The 21,206-nt window shown below is 36.1% G+C and overlaps 1 protein-coding gene across 3 annotated transcripts in view; it reads right to left on the bottom strand.

Moving 5' to 3' along the window:
- ANGPT1 (angiopoietin 1) overlaps positions 1–21,206 on the bottom strand; it is a 345,693-nt gene that overhangs the window by 62,492 nt on the left and 261,995 nt on the right. For all 3 annotated transcript variants that reach the window (XM_069080907.1, XM_069080906.1, XM_069080908.1), the window contains one exon: positions 11,755–11,856. In XM_069080907.1, coding sequence (XP_068937008.1) covers positions 11,755–11,856 — 102 coding nt within the window. The remainder of the gene's footprint in view (positions 1–11,754; positions 11,857–21,206) is intronic.

The raw sequence follows: 21,206 nt of genomic DNA, 5'->3' as shown, positions 1-21,206 counted from the left end.
TTTGTTGATAAATGACAATAAAAATAAAGCCTTTTCTCTCTGTAAGGAGAAAACACACTTTCAGATTATATTCTGAAAAAGATTGCTGCTGCTGCTGCTGAATTGCTGCTGAATTGCACTTCCCTTCACAGATGTGGGAAGTGATGACACATGAATACTTGAAGGTAGAGGCATTCACATTCAAGAAGCCTTCTCCATCATTATAAGCTCCAATTTGAAACTGTCAGTTAAATATTTAGCTTCCCCCCCATTTTAATAATATGGTGTTAACTTAGAATATTCATTTATTTACAGAGCATTCATTCACTGTTAAGAACTGAGGAATAAACAAGAGATTGATCATGTTTTCAACCTCTGACATTATCCCCTCAAACTCAAGACACATGCAAATCCTTCTGAACATGTGTAGGCACAGATGTAGCTATCAATAGAAGATAGAGCAGATTTAGGCTGAATCTGAAGTGATCCCAGGATGTACTCACAGAATTGATATTTTTTATTCAATATTTAAACATGCTTACTTTCTTGTGATATTTCTCCCCAAAGTGGAAAGTAGGGAAATTATTAATGTTATTATTAATATTTGTGTTAATGATTAGTGTAAGACCCGCCTTACTTGACTTTCTTATTAACTAAGTTTTTACTATATTTGAACTGGAGAGATGCAAGGGGAAAATTCTGGAGCAATCATAGAAGCCTTTAATTTATCAACATAAACTATCACAAAGGAGAAAATTGGCAATTAGTCCCAAGAATTTATAAATTTTCCCCTGAAGAGGGCTTCCTGCAGCAAAGAAAATAGAAAACAGAATTGTCAATATTATTTGACAAATGAATTCTTCCCCCACTCTTTCTTATATCCTAAAGCTTACTGTGTTTTTGATTGTATGGTAGCAATATTCTATCCCACAATCAGACCTGTAGTCTAAGCCGTCTGTCAATACTCTCTAACATCAGAGTGCAGAAGATGCCTGGAGATGAAAAGCCCTTATGACACTTGGGAACACATGTGCTAAAGAAGAGAATGAGTCTAGCCATCTCTAAGTACACTTCACAAAGACAGAAAAGGAATACAAACTTGGTCTATCCTTATCCTTAGTCCAGTCGTCTTTCCCTACCCTATTTTCTTAGTCAGCTAAGCCAGATTTAGAGAGATACCAAATGTGAGAATATGTCTGCTTATCCAAAGTTAAGAATGATGAAGTGTTAAGTATTAGGTCATACATTTCCATGTTGTTGAAAGCCCTGTGTCAATAAAGTCTTTGGCCTTCCCAAGGGAAAAAAGCAATGGTCTTGAGGAAGCCACAGAAAAGGAATAACATTAGTGTCATTCTTCACAGAGATTTCATCCACATTTCTGCATGCAAAGATGTGGCCTCCCCTTGAATTGAGATGAATATCTCTTCCTAAGCAGTCTGCCATCCTGACTAAATATAAAGGAAAAAGAAGCTGAATGGAAAGTGATGACATTCACTTTTTAGAGGTCAAATTCTATTATGACCATCTTTTTCTAACCCCCCCCCCAAAAAAAAAACCTCCCAGGCTGACAAAAGACCCATGATTCCACACCTGCTGCATTGCTGGACCCTGAACCTTTGTCTATATTGAGTCAAAGATGGTGTCAAAGATAAGCCAGGGTGGGAACCCATTAATAGTCAAATTCAATGAAGGGAAACAAAGATCTTGGAGTAAGGATGGAAAAAAAAAAAGAAATCATTGGCACATTAAGAAATTTCCTCACACACAAAATCATCATTGTTAGAATCATAAAATATCATATTACAAAGGACCTTTAGAGATCATTTATTCCACTCCCCCTTCTGTAAATAAGTGAATGATTTCCCTACTGTACTATTTATTTACTGTGGTGTAGGTTGTTTAGTAAATTCATTAGTTTTCCTTCTACCATCTGTTCACTTAATTCATATTTCTGATTTGTTAAGATGACCTTTTCAGAAGGTTTACTGAGTTTCATTAGTTTCATTTTTAAAGGTTCTTCTAAATTAAATCTATAAATTGCATGAACTCTAAGTCACTTAACATTTATCATTATTCAAATGGAATGTATTTGATAGACTGCTAATATACCAGGAATTCTTAAATAAGGGCAAAGAAGGGTTACTGAGTTTATTTGATTGAATCTGGCTATATATGCTTGTCACAGATGTGGGAGTAATGATCCAAAGTCTTATTCTACATAATAATTCAAGAGAAGATATCTTAATAACTTCAATGTGAATGTTGTATGTGTACTAAATTAGTAAAACATCAATACTGGATACATACATATGTATGTATAGTGTTTATATATTTAGTACATGTATACATATATAAAACATCTTGTAATCAATGGTTTACAAAATATACCCACACTAGAGTTGAATGTGTGTTTTTTTGTTTTGTTTTGTTTTTTGAGAGGGGAAGGCAAGGCAATCAGGGTTAAGTGACTTGCCCAAGGTCATACAGATAATTAATTGTCCCTTGTCTGAGGCTGAATTTGACTCGGGTCCTCCTGACTCCAGAGCCTGTGCTCTATACACAGCACCACCTACCCACCCTACACAACTTAGCTGCCCCTGTATATGTTCTTTCAACAAATGATCTCACATAGTGGAGCCAAGTATTTGAAGTTAGACAACCTGGATTCAGATGTTGCTTCTGTTGCTCATTTCCTTAGAAGCAATTAGGTGTTGCAAAGGACCAAGTGTTGGATTTGGAATGAGGAAAACCTGAATTCAAATCTTACTTCAGACTCTTATTACAAGTCATTTAGCCTCTGCTTGCCTCAGTTTCCTCATCTAAAAAATAGCAATAATAACATTTCTCAAATACCAGAGGATTTGGTTGTAGGCCCTCTCTTCTTCTCCCTATCAGTTACTTAGGATAAAATATTTGTAAAGTCTTTGTAAATCTTCAAGTGCCTAATTTGTGATTATCATTCTAATCCTAATTAGATCTTGAATAACTAACTTCTTTACTTTTAAATAGGGTGGGTGGTTAGACTACTAGATTGTGTCTAAGGTCCCTTTTGTCTATAAATCTATGATCCTATTATCATCACATTAACAATGGTAGTTTATTGTATTGTCATATTTACAGTCCTGACTTCCTTAGAGTCACAAAGCTAGTAAATGTCAGAAGCCAGATTTGAACTTGGGAAGATGAGTCTTTCTGACTGCAGGACCACCTCACTCTATCTATTACACCACTTAAGCCACCACATACAATGATAAAATCAGGGATCACGGAAGCATTAAAGTACTATTATGGTAAAATAGAAAATAGAACTGGTTGGTTTCTTTCTACGCTCCTAGCCCTCTCCACCTTGCCTCCTCAATGATGTGTAGGCTCTAATGAATGGGTATTGTACTGTACCTCAACTCCTGAGAGGCAGCTTGGAGCAATCAAATAGTACTAGCTCTGGATTCTAGAAGATCTAGATTTAAATCCAACCTCTGATTAGAGACTATACTTTGTATATGGAAAGTCCCTTAACCACTTGGCGCCTCAAGCAACTCTCTAAGACTAAAAGTTGCAGACCTACTGTTGTGTAGGACTGATAGTACTTTAGCATTATTAAAGTTTTATTTTACTTCTGTCACTTATGAGAGTTTCCATACTAGATCTGATAATGAGAATTTTCACACGTGGATGAAATAATAGATCCACAATAAAAAGGAAGAAAAAAAAAGAACCACCCACTATACCCTATACCCCACCCCCAAACACAAACCACCCTGCATTTATGGTATTAGGTTATTCAAAATGGGGAGGGAAGGAGAGAGAGACAGAGAGAGAGAGACAGAGAGAGAGAGACAGAGAGAGAGAGAGAGAGAGAGAGAGAGAGAGAGAGAGAGAGACAGAGAGAGAGAGACAGAGAGAGAGAGACAGAGAGAGACAGAGAGAGACAGAGAGAGAGACAGAGACAGAGACGAGAGAGAGAGAGAGAAAATAAATATTCCTGGATGATATAATCAGTGCAGTGAGAGGACACAAAATATGCATCAAAGATTCCCCTCACATTGCCTATCCTATGGGTCAGCAATTTGATTTTGTATTTAAGGACACCTGTATATCTGCTTTTCATTATGTAGTCTCTCTTTAATTCTCTGTCCCCTTCTCCCCCCCCCCCCATATGTTAGGTGTGTTGATTCTTAAGTTTGAAATTCAGGAAACATTTTCATGAAATTATTTCTGGCACATGATTCAGAGTTTTGAATGTAACTGTTTTGGGTAATTGTGTCATTTAGTTCAAAAGGGTTTTAAGTTCCCTTATGGGAACTTAAGGGAGATAAATTACACCCTTTACATATTAGTATATCTCCCTTAGGTACCTAGCACAGAGCTGTGCACATAGCCAATGCCCAATAGATACACAGTAGGGAACAGAAGAGAAAAGAGGACAAAAAGAAGAGAGAAAAGGAGAAGAAAGGAGAGGAGAGGGAAAAAAATCAAAGAAGAGGAAAGAAGAAAATAAAAAAGTAGAGAGGTAGAAACAAAAGAGTAAGAAAAGAAAAGAAAGACAAAAAAGAAATATAGACAAAGAGAGAAAAAGCTAGAGAAGGAAAGAAAGTGGGAGAAAAGGAAGACAAGGAAGGAGCGAGGGAGAGAAGGAAGAAAGAAAGGAGGGAAGCAAGCAACAAAGGAAGGAAGAAAGGAAGGAAAGAAATAAGGAAGGAAAGAAGGAAGGAAGAAAGGGAGGAAGGAAGGAAGGAAGGAAGGAAGGAAGGAAGGAAGGAAGGAAGGAAGGAAGGAAATGTCAGACCATCATGTTTGTGAATAATATCTGTGGATATTATGCCATTACACTGTAATAACCTTGCTCAGTTATCAGGAATGCTGATATGAAAAGGCTTATTACTATGATTCAGACACTACATTTATCTTAGATGGCAAATTGTCATTCAAGATCATTTCACTCCTAATTATAACAATCAAAATAAAGATAATGGAATTTTGCTTAAAACCAATACTAGTCTAAAAATCAACAATAAAACTCTAGCGACCACTTTTGCTAAAAAAAAAAAATGTATTAATAGGAAAGAAAAAAAATTACTTTTCATTGACTTTGCCAAAACCTGGAGGAATATCCAATTTGCTTCATGTTGTTCCAAGTTCATAAAACAATTATCTCTGTTACTTTATTTATTTTGCTTGATAATGCTGATAGGAAGTGTTGACTTTTTATAGACGAAACAAATTGAAACCAGACACACTTGGTATATCCTATGGGGTTCATCTTCTGTTAGACAGATCACTACAGAAAACAGCTAATAAGTTAGTCTGTTATAAAGCTTTGTCTTTCCAGAGACCATAAAGAAAAATTAGGCAGCTTCCCTCTCTCACTGCTGAGGAACTCAGCATAGGTCTTTGAAAGTTTAAAGTAAACCTCAAAAGACGTTTTTATTTCAAATACTTCAAATTGTGCTTGATACTCCCCTCATTCATCAATTCTTTCCCTGCTTAGTTGCAAATTGTCTTTAATTTCTAGAACTCAGAAAATAAAAGCCAGTGACACAGAACATGGGTTTAAATTTTTATGTCAATAAGAAACACTGTACAAAGTGGAGATTATTTTTTTTCTCCTCTTCACAATTCAGAAGTCAATGCCAGGTAGTAAATTAGAGCCTTGTGGTATGATTTTCACAGAATCACAGAATCTCATAATGGAAAGAGGCTTCATGAGTTATATCTAGGGCAAGTCCTACCTGAATTTGAAGTCTTTTTAGAACATTCCTGGAACAAATAGATAACCAGATCCTGCTTCAAAGACTTCCCATAATGAGGAAGCCAACATTTCTATTACTCAGTTAGAAAGTGTTTCCTTGCATCAAGTCAAAATCTGTCTCTAACTTTCCAGTGAAACTAGTTCTGCCCTTCTCTGGGGCCAAACAGAGCATGAACAATCCCTCTTCAACATGACAGCCTTTCAGATATTTATATGCATCTATCATCTTTTCTGCCCTCAGATCTTATCTTTTACAGGCAGTATTCCATTTCATTCAACAAAACTTCTTACATAGCATGCTCTCCAACCATGTGGCTCCCCTCCTCTAGACAGATGCTCTCATAAGGTCAATGGCAATGTTGTAAAGAAGATAGATAGATATTATAAAGTAGATAGATAGATAGATAGATAGATAGATAGATAGATAGATAGATAGATAGATAGATAGACAAATGACTAAAGCATTTACTAATCACTATGTTCCAGGCACAGTTCTAATATTAGCAATTGTTACCTGGGCAGTGTTCAAAATCAGTACTCTTTTGGCCAGAAAAAAGGTTTATATCCTTTTCTCAATATCTTATAAAGTAAGGAGACCAGACAGACCTCTTGTCTGAAAATCAGCAGGGGTATTAACTTTAATGAATCTGAAGAGATTCAAATTTCTTTGTGACAGAAACCAGGTAAAAGCAAAACTAGTGAAAGTATCTCCAAGGCTAAGGCTAAACTCCATGAATTGTATGTTTCAGTGGTACTTTCATGATTTGAGAACTTTTAAAATGCCAATGAGAACACCTATTTTTAGTGTCTGTGTTGGTAGGCTCTGTTTATTTCTCTAGGAATGTGTAACTTTTACGAGAGGATCCTTGATTTAGGGCTCAGAGGGACATTAAAGGTTATCTACTGCAACCCTCACATTTTATAGGTTAGGAAATTGAAAACCCTAGCGCTTAGGACATTTGTCCAAAGCCACAAAGATAGTGAGCAGCAAAATGGGGAGTGAAACCCAGGTCCTCTGATTTCAATCCCAGAACTACGTCCACTGTGGCATTCATCTGCTATGCCAATGGTAAGACAAATAGCCATTCCACTTTCCCTGATAATGGATTCCATCTCCTGGGGCATAGAGGTTAGTCTTAGACAGTTTTGCTAATCTGAAATTATGAGGAAGAATCATAGAGCAGCATTTCACACAACACAAGAGGAAAGTAGACAAAAACATTACAATGAACAATTGTTAATCACCTAATCTTTGTAGATATAAAAAGTTTAGATCAGAGCCTTTTTTTGCAGGTCAGTGTGGTAATTGGGGCCTTTTCATTTTATTATCTAGACTATTGCCACAGTCTTCTAGTTGGTCTCAGGCTTTTCTGGCTCTCCCCTCTCAAAACATACTTTTCAAACTGCCAAAAACAATCTTCCCAAAGCACAATCATGTCATTCATCAGCTCAAGAAGATTCATTTGCTTCCTAATTCATCCAGGGTAAAATATAAACTCCTTAGCTCAGCATTAAAAGCCTTTCACAATCTGGTTCAAGCCCATCTTTTCAAGTTAAATGCATATTTATTCCCATCATGCATTCTTCATTTCAACCAAGCAAGCCTATGTGCCATTACCTGAACTTGGCCCGACAACTCACCTCCTTGCCTTTGTACAGGCTTTCATGTCTGGAACACACTTCCTCCTCAGAGCTGCCTTTTCAAATCCCTAGCTTCCATCAGGGACCTACTCTCACAGGAAGTCTTTCCTCATTGTTTTTGTTGTTAATATTCTCTCCTGCTAGCTCCATTTATGATGTACGCAATTATCTGCTTACATGTATGCCTCGAAGGCAGGAATTCTTTCTTGTTTTGTCTTTTGATCTCCAGAGTCTACTACATGGTAGATACTTAATAAATACTTGCTGGACCAGATTGAATTGACATAAAAATACTTTGTGGCCATTTTTTCAAACTGGAAATACAAGGAGCTTTTATTTTCTCAAAAGATGTATAACATAAACCTCAAAAGTAGACAGTGAATTTTGCAATGAAGCAAAGTGGATAAGGCTGACATTTGAAAATTACTATATTTCTTTCAGGCAAAACATCAGTTCTGAAGGAAGTCATTGATGGACCACACATTTAGTGTAAGCAATTAAAGTTAAAACAAGGCAATAATTTCTTATAATAGTAATAATATTTCTTCCCTCACTTCTGTCCTAATGGCCTCAGCTATCAGAAATGCCACACTTCCTGAACATTGTGGAAATAAGATGTATCTGAAATACTTTACAAGTTTGAGTATATTAGAAGAAAATAACAGTATTAAAATGCTCATCAAACAGAAGGTGATTTCCTTAAAGGGCTAAGTAAGAGTCCAGTATAACTTAAACAACATTCCAATAATGAAAAATCATTTCCTCAAAATGAAGATATTTGGCAAATACTTAAAAGACATGAATCAATTCCATGCTTTACATGTCACTCTTCTTTTCTATGTCTAGTTTGCCAAGGCAAATGACATGATATTGTGTGTAATTCCCTGCTTTGAGATATCACCAATATTAAAAAGCATTTGTCTTAGTAATGAGAAAAATACTTTCAGGGACGTGATCATTTTCCCACTACCCATTTGTTGAATGTTATCACCCTAATGTGATTCTAATCAGATTCACAAATATATCTGCCCACATCTATATCCCTACATCTATATTCAATATCTGTTCACATCTCATTCCATATCTTTCAATTTCTATTTCAACAGAAAATTAGAATTTATGGTAATGATGAATGTATGTAACCCTCACATAGTTCATAAATGAATTCTAAATGGTGGAGGAACTGAGAGTCACCATGAGAATAAAGAATAATTTTAGGAGAGACATGGTATAAGAAGAAAGAATGAAAGAACGATTTGATCAGATAAAGGAGATTATGTCCATAGTGTCTGTATTTTAATGTTTGTGTTGGTGTGTATACATACAGACATATGTATACATACATATGTACTGGCATACCACAAAACATTTACAAATATGCTGTCAAAGGTCTTTCTAAATCATGCTTATAACCTTTTGCTGATCTATCAGTTATTATATCAGAAAATGAAATTAAGCCAGCTCTAATTCACTCTTAGGGACCACCACTATCTTTCTGAAACAATAACAATATATTTAATATTTCTTTCTAGAACTTTTCTGGGCTTTTATGTGACATTCATCTTTAAAAAAAATCTTGCTTCCTTCTAAGTCAGAACTCCTGTCCATTTCCAGTACTATGCTATCTCTCATTTGTTATGATTTCTCAAAAAATAACAGATAGTGGTGTTGTGATCATTTCTAACTCTTTGATTACTCTAGGATGTATTTTTCCCAAAAATGAGACTTGAAACAATTTCAAGTTATTTACAATTAGTCATTTCTTTATTATTGCCTCAGATAAATCTAGTGTCCATTATGACTTAGCCATGTTTGTTCTATTGTTACTGATTCAAAACTCATTTTCCTTAATAGAGGCAAAGTAAGAGTAATCTTCCTAACATATAACTGATAGCATCAGTCCCCATTGCCCTTCCCAAATAAAGTGCAAAGTCTTATCTTGGCATTGATATTCAAGACCCATTGATATTCAAGTTTTGAAAAACTTCAGGCAACATATCTCCACAGTCTTCTTTCCCACTTAAAATCACAAAATCACAAAAGTTAAAATCTAGAAGGTCTAGAGGTCATATAGTCCAATATATACCTCAAAATACATCCCTTCTACATCACACAGAAAATAGTCATCTAGTCTGTGTTTGAAATATCCCCTGTTCTCAGGCAGTTTGTTCTGCCAATAAATTATATGAACAGTCTACAAATAAGTCTTTGACTTATTTAAACATGAACCATATTCTCCAATTCACATCTATCTTTTGCCATCACAGAATGACAGACTCTTAAAGTTAAAAGGGACTGTGGTAGTCATGTAGCTTAGTCATCCTTCCTGAGCCCAATTTAACATTTATCTCAATAAATACATAAAAGAGTAGCTGACTTGTTTTGGAGAATTATCAAGTTCTTCATGAAATTTCTCTACTTCACTATCTTATGAAATAGATGTAGGTCCAAAAACTACAATTACCTTCATAGCAGCCATTTTGCTCACATTCAATGCATGAGCAATGCAATGCAAAGTCAACCAGTGATAATTATTTACTAAGATCCCAATATATGCCAGGCACTGTGCTAAATATTGGGGACACACAGAGATAGAATTAAATAATCCCTACTTGCAAGGTGTAATGGGGGTGTGTGTGAAGACAATAAGTGTATATAAATTACATATGCAGCATATACACACACACACACATATATATGTGTGTGTGTGTGTGTGTGTGTGCAAAGTTAAATACACAAACATACAAAGCAATTAAATATGAGCTTTTCTGGGAGGAAAAGACCGAGAAGTTTGAGGGGATCAGGAAAGACTTCATGCAGAAGATGGTGCTTGAGTTTCATCTTAAAGGATGAGAGGGCTTTCATAGGGTGACACTTTCAAGAAGCAGTTGCATTCTGGGAATGGGGGAAGGTCAGACCAATTATGTTATGTTTCAGTTGCATTTGAGTTCGGTTGTAACCAATATGAGCAATTCAGTTTCTTTTTCTCCCAAAGAGCCAAGTATTACTACAAAAGCTTTGTCATTGCAGTATTTCTTCATGGTTGTTTTTAAGTGTTTCAGTTGTGTTTGAATATTCCAGATCCCATTTGGGGTTTTCTTGGCGGAGATGCTAAAATGGGGTGCCATTTCTTCTCCAGCTCATTTTATAGATGAGGAAACTAAAGTAAATAGGGTTAAATGACTTGCTCAGATATTAAGTGTCTGAGGCTAGACTTGAACTCAGGCAGATGAGTCTTTCTGATTTCAGGCCTGACAGTCGATCTGCTGTACCACATAGCTGTACCAAAGACCAATTAAATTTTGAAAAACAACACTTCCAGTTCCACAAATTATACCAATTGCATCATTGGTTACTTAGAAAGAGAGACAGACAGAGAGACAGAGACAGAGATTTAGTTTAAATTCATTAAAGTTGCTAGAAAAACAACTCAAAACATTTCTATTGCCATTAGCAAGTCATTACCATCATCATCTATAAATATAGTTGGAAGAAACTAATATGGATGTAAGCTGCCATGGATGAAAATGGGGTTAAAATTCCACACTCATGCGTGATCCACTGCCAAAAGCACCCCCTGTGCAAGAAGGGGTGAAATTTTATCAGACAATTCAACATGCATTTATTAAGCACTTTCTGTAATTAAAGCACTATGCAAGGCCCTACCAGGGGTGGGGAACCTGCAGCCTTGAGGCTATGGCCCTTTGACTGAATCCAAACTTCACAGATCCCCTTAATAAAAGGATTTGATTCGTAAAACTTGGATTCAGTCAAAAAATTGCACCCAAGAACCTAGAAGGCCTGGAGGTCACAGGCTCCCCACCCCTGAACCCAGACATTGAGAGATAAATAAAATAGTCCCTGCTTTCAAGAGGCTTACATCTTTCAAGGGAGATATATTTTGTACATGAAATAAATCTAAAAGTATACATAAGATAATGCATTTTGTAAGTCATATTTTCCTTTTGGGAGAGGGAAGTGAATAGAAAAAAACAAAGGAAGTAATTCTCAGAAATTATGTATTCACTGCTAGGAGTGAAGACGGGAATTGACCCCAATGTTTTTGATAATTAAAAGATGCTCACTCTATGATGACTGGAAGCCTAAATGCAAACAACATTCTACTCAATGTATCATCTTACACAAAGATTCTTTCATAATATGCACATATGAGACTCACTGCCTAAAATTAGCTTGTGTATTGTGTGTGAGGGAAACACCACTGTCATAGACATAATGCTCTTTCTACTAGAAAGTTACTCCAATGATGGCTTAAAATAACAGGGATTATGTTATTGATTTTTTTTTGTCTGAGGTTGGGATAGTGTGATGGAAATAACTTGACAATAAAACATCCCAAATTATGAGGAATGTATTTCTCTTACCATTTTATATTCTTTCCATCCTCTTTGAAAATCCAGACTCCCATCTTCACGATGTTGTATTACTGTCCAACCTCCTCCTGCAAGCTCCATATTGCAAAATACCTACAAAAAAACAATGGAGGAATGATGGCAAACTAACATTGTATTGGTTTCCACAGAAGATGAAAGAAACATGAAATATAAATTTTTTGCTTGATTTTTCTTTTGTTTTTTGGAGGGGGAGAAGGTAGGGCAATTGGATTTAAGTGACTTGCCCAACGTCACACAGCTAGTAAGTGTTAAGTGTCTGAGGCTGGATTTGAACTCAGTTACTCCTGACCCCAGGGCCAGTGCTCTATCCACTGTGCCACCTAGCCACCCCCAAATAGAAATTTTTTAGACGTAAAAGTCAGTTAGGTTTGGCCTCAAGTATAAAAGGTCACATGGTTGAATACCATATTTGCTACTTACTTTCTATGTTGCATTTGACAAGTCATCAGATTTCTTTGGGTTTTAGTATTCTCATTTATAAAATGAATGTGTTGGATGAGATAATCTCAGAGTTTTTCTTTTTTTTTTTTAGCTCTAAGTAATTGAATTCTATGACAAATGATTGATTTGGTTTTCTTATTGACCAAACTAGATCTGATCAGCTTCACAGAACATTTAACATCAAGACTGATCTAAATAAATAAAACTAAATTAGCTAAATGAAAAGTAGTAGGCTTGACAGTTTTAAATAACCTTGAGAGTATTAGACATAAGAAAAAATGAACATAAGATTTTAGAGATGGACAGTATCTTAGACATTACTTAATTCAACTCCTCCATTTTACAGAGAGAGGAACTGAGGCCTAGAGAGATTAAGCAACTTGCCCAACGTCACACAGTAAGTATCAGAGGAGGACTAAAACTTAGGTCTTCTGATTGTAAATTCATTATTCTTTGTAGTATACCATTCTACTTATCTTAATCTATTATGTGCATGTTTTCATGTATATAAATATACATATATATGTGCATATATATAAAATGTGTATATATATACACACAAATACAAAAATACTTAATCTATACTTAAAATTCCATTTAAGCCCATAAAGCTTTTCCTTTATTAAAGTTTTGAAGTCATATACTAGCATATGTCAAATATAATAGTTGTTCTAGTCCATTAAACACCCTTAGAAACCAAATTTGGCACATTGGGTGACTTTTATTCCCAAACTGAGGAGGGAGGAATATGACCTGTTACGGTCCTGTTGACAGGGTCACACTTTCTTTTCTATGTATAAAAGCTATTCTAACCTTCCACACACTTGTGAGTGCTTCAATTGTTCTAAAGGCCACAGTATTTATTCATAAGTTGATGTATTTCCCCCCAGAGTCCTAGAGAGAAGGAAAACATATGTAGCACATAATGGTCTTTGGAGAGCAATCTCTGTTTTCAGAGTAGTGTGCAGAGTAGTAGCCGCTTGATAATTCAAGACCATCTATGGGGATGATCATTCCCTTGTGTTGCTGAATCAGCAAATTACTGGAACATTTCTGTGGCTGGCTAAAGGTGTGGGTGTGAAGCAATGGCAGCAGTTTGTGTGGACACACAGCACACAAAGTTTCAATTCAGGGAAAAACCTCAAACTGTCCCCTAAGGCAATGAGTGGGGACCAAAAGAGAGGCAGGGCCTTCATGCAGTAGTCACAATCCTTGTCCAAAACACAGGATTGCCAATGTACTTACTGTGAAAGGGACTGTTGATTTATAGATACATAGAATATTAGAGCAGGAAAGGACTTCAGATATCATCTAGTCTAACCCTTTTATTCCATAAGTAAAGGAATTTTTTTTTTTTAAGTACAGCAAGAGCAGCTAGGTGGCACATTGAATGGAGCACTGCATTTGGAATCAAGAAGACTCATCTCTATGAGTTCAAATCTGGCATTGGACACTAACTAGCTGTGTTACCCTGGGCAAGTCACTAAACCCTTTTTGCCTCAGTTTCCTCATCTGTAAGATGAGTTAGAAAAGGAAATGGCAAACCACTCTGGTATCTTAGTCAAGAAAACCCCAAATGGGGTCATAAGGAGTCTTTTATGATCGAAACAACTGAACAACAAAACAACTGAACAAACAAAAAACGACAGCAAAGAAAGTCAGGAAGAGCTGGGTTCAAATCTCATCTCTGCTATTTATTGACTGACTGTATGAGCCCAGAGCAGCCCCTTCATATTCTGTACAAAGTACAGGTTCTTCATTGGTAAAATGAGGAAATGGGACTAGGTGGCTTCTGAGGTCCCTTTTAGCTCTAAATCTGTGATCTCAGAAGGGTCAAAGAGGTGCCCAGCATCACAGGGCAAAGTAGTAGCAAATTGGGGGCAGAACCTTCCCTCCCTCCACCCTTTCCTAGGTCCACTCTACTTGATGTAATCTATGTTTTAGGAAAACTGGAATATTTTGCTGATCATAACCTACACTGTCTGTCCCATGCCCCAATTATTTTTGTGAAATATTACAGACCTGGATTGATGACAAATATTTTAGTTTCACTGTGTATTTCAAGTTTCATATCAAGAACTTCTTCAAAAATACAGAGGAACAAATGGGATTCTCTAGTTTTGTGCTTAATGTTTTAAATAACTGAAAACTCAAGGATAACTTCCTATTTCAAAAAGATGTAATTTTCCTAAAAATAAATATGGAGGCAGGGGCAGAATTGGAAGCTTCCAATGCATCTGTCTTTCAAATTCAGTTCCTTGTTGGATTAATGTACATTATTGTTCACTTTCCAGTTGGAATAAGGAACACTATTGCTCAACAGATGCACTTTATTTACGCAAGAGCAAAAGCTAGCACTCCTTCCCAATAACTTTATGTCATAAGCAAATAAGTTTACCTCTATCAAGCATTGAAGTTTCCTACTTTAGCATCTTTGTTCACACCATTGCTGCAGCTTTGAATGTTCTCTTTTTGAATAGATGCTGCCTATCTAAATTATTCTCATCCCTCACAGACCTTCTGGCTTGCTGCTTCTACAATGAAGTTTTCATTGATCACTGTTACTGGGAATTCTATTCCTTCTCTGAACTATTATAACCACTTGTTTACATGATTTATATTCCTCTTATTCCATATTTGCTTCTAGTTCTTAGTACATAGTAAACACCCAAAAAAGATTTTCATTCATTCATTTATTCTATTATTATTATATATCATTCATGCCTTAGTTATTCTCATTTGATTATAAATTCCTTGGGGGCAGTGACCATCTCTTACTTATTTTTGTATTCCATAGAGTGCTTTGCACATAGAAGATACTTAATAAATGTTTTTTAATAAATAAAAAAGGAATCAATAATTGCACACATGCAATTTTAGTGACCACATTTTTTTGCTCCATTAGGATGGCATTACTGATCAGCTTATATTTATAGTTTACTTATATATATGTATATCATATTTTCTTAACATTCTTTTTTGCTTAAGAATTTTAAGTCACTTAACCTATTATAATAAATGTCTTTTTATAAACTTTAAATATAAAAATATTATGTCCTAAAGGGAAATGTCTTCTAATACCGGTCTAGTTGATTTAATCACAGAAACCAAGAAGCAAATATGCAACAGAATCTACAAGATATTAAAGAAGTTAATGTGTTAAATGAAAAGCTAATGTGTGTCTAAGCCCTGTCGCCTCTTTGTGAAGTGTAAAGGATGATGAAGATTGTCTCCAAATGGTCTTTTAGAATCTAATATTGCCACCGCTGAGGGCAGTCTGGCCTGAAGCAGCTTCAAAGAGTATAACCTCTGACAGCAGAAAAGAAAGCTGAAGATTTAAGAGAGAAGTAGCCCTGGCAGTCTAGAGTAGAACAGTCAATAAAAATAGGCCGAGGGAACAAAACTGAGCCATTCGTGCAGAAAAGATGCTTCCCAAGAAGAGCAATTTGTAGTTATCACAAAAAAGGAGAGGACACTAGAACCCTACAGTACCAGTACAGTACTAGAGACATAAGTGGTTTTGGCCATGTGTTTTCCCTATTATGTTTCTCACTATCAATGTACTCAGATTGTACCCACTGGTCCCACACATTCTGTGCCATCTCATGAATTGCTTTTGCTTTGAGATAATTGTCTCCTAGACAGATATTGAAGATAAGTGCATTTGTAGATGAATCATGACCTTTGGTTTTTTTTTAAGCAATTGGGGTTAAGTAACTTGCTCAAGGTTACATGGCCAGTTATTTCTGGGTGTGGTGCTAAATATCAGAGCCTGGATTCGATCCCAGGTCATCCCAACTCTGGGGCCGGTGCTCTTACTCACTGAGCCACCTGGCCGCCCCTATCACCTTTAGTTTTAGGAAGAAGTACCACAGGGAATACTTTGAACCCTGATAGATAGTAATAGCCCTTTTGGAGAACCAACCACAGTGTTCAAGTACAAATATGACTACAGATTGGGAGGCAGAACCCAAAGAGGCTGCTACGATGAATAATATGGCTTAGTTCATGAAAAATATACTTATATGAATCTGGAATGAGACTTAACTTTCTGAGGTTAGCCTTGTGATGTGTTTAACTTATGTACTCTTAAAATTTGCAATGTGATTGATATATGTCTATTTTATATTATGCAGTTATGTTATTTATTGAGCAGTAGTTATGTGCATACCACAATTAAGTGGTACAGAAAATAATTCAAAGGATTTTAGAAGAAAAGAACATCAATATAGGTTGGCAAGGCTGTTAAAAATTTATGGGAACAGTATAATTTGTGCTGAACAGTTAATCAGTGGAATCACAGAGTTTGAAGGAATGTTAGCAGACTATCTAATCCAAACCATACCTTATCAAGAATCTCTCCTACCATAACTCTTACAAGTAGTTATCTAACCTTCATTTGAAGACTTCCACTCAGTATGAATCCAACCCACCTAAGAGAGGACATTACACTTGGGGGCAATTCTAATCATTTAGGAAGTTCTTCCATACACTCAGCTAAAGGTTGAGCCTTTGTAGCATCTCCTTATTGGTCCTAGTTCTTCCTCTGGAAGTGAAGCAGAATAAATCTAATCTACATCAGCTCTTCAAACCTCTGATAACTTCTTTTTTAAACTCTATAACAGGTATATCCTGGAGTGTACCCCTCTTCCCCAGGCTACACAGTTCTAGTTATTTCAACCCCTCTTCCTAGCATAAGCCTGAGGTCCTAAATCACCCTAACTCACTTTTCATCAAGCTCATCAATGCCCTTCTTGAAATGTTGCAACCAGAATTGAGCATTATATTTCATATGTGGCCTGAAAAGAGCAAAGTATATTGGGACTATAAACTGACTTATCCTGGTCACTATGCCTTTTTTTCAATATGAGACCTCTATAGCTTTTTGGTTGCCATAGTACTGTATTAACTCATAGTGAACTTGCAATTCATCAAAGCCCCCAGATTTTAGAGTGAACGAATAGGATTTAGTTGGTGGAAATGAAGGTGACACACTAAGAGCAAATTGTGTATAAGAAAGAATGAACAATATTTTCTTGGGGAGGGCAGTGAAATTAGTCTGTTTAAAAAAGGGTTGATGGTGGGGGGAATAGTTTGGGATAATGTGAGAAAAACACTAAGGAGACATCAAATTACATAGTGGGCCTTTGAATCTCAGGACAAGGAGTTTGGACTTTATCCTGTAGGCAATTAGGGGTCACATCATGTTATCAGACAGATAATCACATAATTAAAATAGCATTTTAGGAAGATTAATCTGGTGGCAGGATATAAGACAGAAGAGAAATAGGAGAGACTTAGGTCAAGGAAGCTGATGAGAAAGTTATAATAATCCAAGCAAGAAGTCATGGGAACATAGACATGGGCAGTAGTAGCAGAAATGGAAGAAAGGGACTAATCTGAGATTTAAAAGGCCGAAATCAATAGGATTTGATAGAGATGGTAAAGATAAGGATATGGATTCATGGTGTTGAGTCTAAGTAACTAGGAGAATTGAATTGATAAAAATAAGAAAATAGTCATGATGAAAGAGATGATCAAGTTTCATTTGGACTTGTTGACTTGAATGCAGGATTTTCAAATGGAAATGTCCAGTAGAGATTTAAGGATATGCCACTAGGCTAGAGATTTATAGGTAGAGAGTTGAATTTCAGAGTTGGAAGGTCATATCAAAGAGGCCCCAGAATCTGACCTATAATATACACACTCACACAGAAAGAGAGACACACAGAATCTCATTTAGAACATACTTTTGAGATGATGAGCTAGTTTTGCCTATAAACCTCCAATGGGAGGAAGACAAGCTCTTAATGAAAACAAAAGAAATATGTAGGAGGAAAACCAAGATAGTGCAGAATCAGGGAAGTCAAAAGAGAGAAAGGTTGATGGTAGCAAATGCCCTACATTGGTCAAGAAGGAAGCCCAACTGTCATATTTTAGGCAACTGTCTTTTAATTGATTCTGGCAAAAATGGTGGGATTGTCAATTTTGGAGAGAACTGTTTCAGAAGTTTAGTCAGGAAGAAAGTCAGAGGGAAGGTTTAATTGTCAACCAACTAACATTTATTAAGTGCCTACTATGCACCAGAAACTGTGTTGTTAGGTATAGAAAGACATATATAGGTATATAGGTAGGAATAAAAAGAAAGGTAAAAATGAAAGAAAACCAACCACCCCACTTCCACTTAGTCTTTGCTCGGAAGAAGCTCAGTCTAATGGGGGATACAATATGCAAATGACTACATACAATATATTGATATATTGAGAGGATTCTCAGAGTCAAGACACCAGGATTGGGGAAGATGGGGAAAAGTGTCTTGAAAAATGTAAGGAAAATGAAGAGAATAAACAGATCATTTATTTGAGAAGTTTGTAAAAGGGAGAAAAGAAACTAAAGTAGTATTGGGGAAAAGGGGGCAGCTAGATCTTTCTAGGCAGAGGAAACCTGGCTATACTCTTGTAATGTAGCTGATACTTCTTTCCCTCCCACATTTTATTGTGGGTTGACTTTCTTCCAGCGTGAAGTTAGGATTTTGATGCTTTTCCAATCCCCTATCTTGGCTTTTGACACACTTTGCCAAACTTTATTTATAAGTAGAGAGGCAAGGTAGTTACTTATTTCCTAATGGAAAGAGTTAACTATCTATAAGTTAATTTTTTTTTGCCTAGACTGGCAGAGTAAATTGAATTGTGATGTTATTGTTTAATATCTGGTGGCCATGTTTTCTTGGGTTTGAAGCATCAGAGAATCATGGAATTTAAAAGCTGGAAGGGACGTGAAAGATCATTTATCACAAACTCTGCATTTTACTAAATGTTCATTTTTTTGTCATTCAGAAATAGAAGAGCAAACCTTTTGGCAGCATTTGTAGTAGCTTGTAAAATGTAAAAAATCAAAAAACCCTTAGGAGTTTCAGTTTAGGTAAAAGGATCTACAGGATTATAGGATTATAGACCTGGAAGAAAATTTAGTCCAACTCCATTTTACAGATTTTATGGTCAATTCCAATTTTAGCTCTGGATAATAGATGCTATCAAATTTACTTTACAGATGAGGAAACTGAGGCCCAGAGACTTCAGTTGTCCAAGGTCAGAGAGCTAATAAATTGCAGAGCTAGGATAAGGCCACTGAGCTTCAGAGAGGTTAATCACTTGTCTAAGGCATCACAATTAGTAAATAGACAACAGCAGAAACCTTTTCCCAATTCCCAAACTATTCTTCTTTTAACTGCATCACAATTAACACATTTTGTTGATACACTTCTGCCAAATGCAATTTATTCTACCCCTTCTTTTTAGGTATTAGATGATCCTGAGGGAGTGAACCCATTTCTCCCCACTCAGTATAATATGTTGTATAGACTTAAAATTTACCATTTCCAGTCTTTTATGGTTTCTTCTCCCTCTAGCCAAGAGTTCCTGTGTGTCACTAAAAGGGATGGGTTCAGTCAATAAGCATTTATTACACACTATGTGCCAGACACTATGTTAAGTGCTGGAGATATAAAGAAAGACAGAAACACAATCCTTGCCCTCAAGGAGCTCACATTCTAATGGATCATGGAATAACTCAGGGAAAAAAGTCAAGAGAAGTATTAATGTTGCTGAAGTTTGAACCACAGCTAGTCTTCAGAACTCTTCCCACCTTAAATGAACACAGTTGAGGACATTAGCAAGTATTACCTGGGATACACAAAAATTTGTTTTTATTGTTGTTAGATTTTTAAGTTAATTTAAGTGATATGATACCCTATATATAGTTTAATTTAAGATATGCTGCATTCCAGTTTCAGGTTTATCACCACAAACTACTAATGGTAAATTTTAAGTCTATACAATATATTACTCATTCGTATCAATGCTTTAGAAAGTTCTAGAAATTAGTTTGAATATCCAGTCTGTGGAGTTCTCAGCTCATCTCCAGATTATTTTGAAAGATCAATTCTATTCCTAGCTGTTATTTAGCTGTTTGATTTTGAGTAGATTCTGTCTGTCTCTCTGTTGATCTTTATATCTGTGTCTCTTTCTGTGTGTCTCTCTTTCTGTATGTCTCTGTTTTTCTCTGTCACTGAAAAATGAAGAATCTAAGATCAGATGGCTTCGATGATCCCACATATCTCTAGCATCTCTGTGATTCTAATAACATCTCTCTAGAAAAAAGTCCAGGCAATGGCGATGGGCTAAGATATTTCGTTTCTAAAATAATCATGGTTTTAGAGTTTAGAACAAAGATATCATGTTTTCTTTCCTCCATCTTTTCTGTTAAGACTAGGAAGAAGAAAGAAGTCTCAAGACATGAGACACAGCAAGAACTAGCAAATGAGAAATTTCCTCTGGACCTTACTGGGATTCACCAAAGACCTTTCCAGACAAAGGCATTAGTTAAGATCCTAGTTAGAGTAATCACCTACTCACAAATTTAATATCTAGAGGGGATAGGCAAAATTACCACTTTTAAGCAGATTTGCAATGAGGTCAGAAGTACAGACCTTTCCAAGAGTCAAAATAGCTTGAGGCCATCCACTGGCAAAGCTGCTTTACTAGCTACTTGAAACCCAGAGCAATTTTGCATTAAGTACAGTCCCAGGGATTTCTGATTCTGAAGGAAAGGAGACAGGATCAGATTTTAATAAGGCTTGTGGTATACCAGCAGGAAAGAAAGAAAGAAAGAAAGAAAGAAAGAAAGAAAGAAAGAAAGAAAGAAAGAAAGAAAGAAAGAAAGAAAGAAAGAAAGAAAGAAAGAAAGAAAGAAAGAAAGAAAGAAAGAAAGAAAGGAAGGAAGGAAGGAAGGAAGGAAGGAAGGAAGGAAGGAAGGAAGGAAGGAAGGAAAGAAAGAGAGAGAGGGAGGGAGGAAGGAAGGAAGGGAGGAAGGAAGGAAGAGAGGAAGGGAGGAAGAGAGGAAGGGAGGAAGAAAGAAAGAAAAAGAAATACAGACAGAAAGAAAGAGAGAAAGAAAGAGAGAAAGGAAGGAAGGAAGAAAGA

The sequence above is a fragment of the Petaurus breviceps genome, unplaced genomic scaffold, assembly GCF_028583685.1.
Source record: "Petaurus breviceps papuanus isolate PSGF00001 unplaced genomic scaffold, PetGlider_PUasm1.0 98, whole genome shotgun sequence".
Lineage (NCBI taxonomy): Eukaryota > Metazoa > Chordata > Mammalia > Diprotodontia > Petauridae > Petaurus > Petaurus breviceps.
The sequence above is the reverse complement of the archived record's forward strand: the minus strand, read 5'-3'. Positions and strand labels throughout refer to the sequence as shown.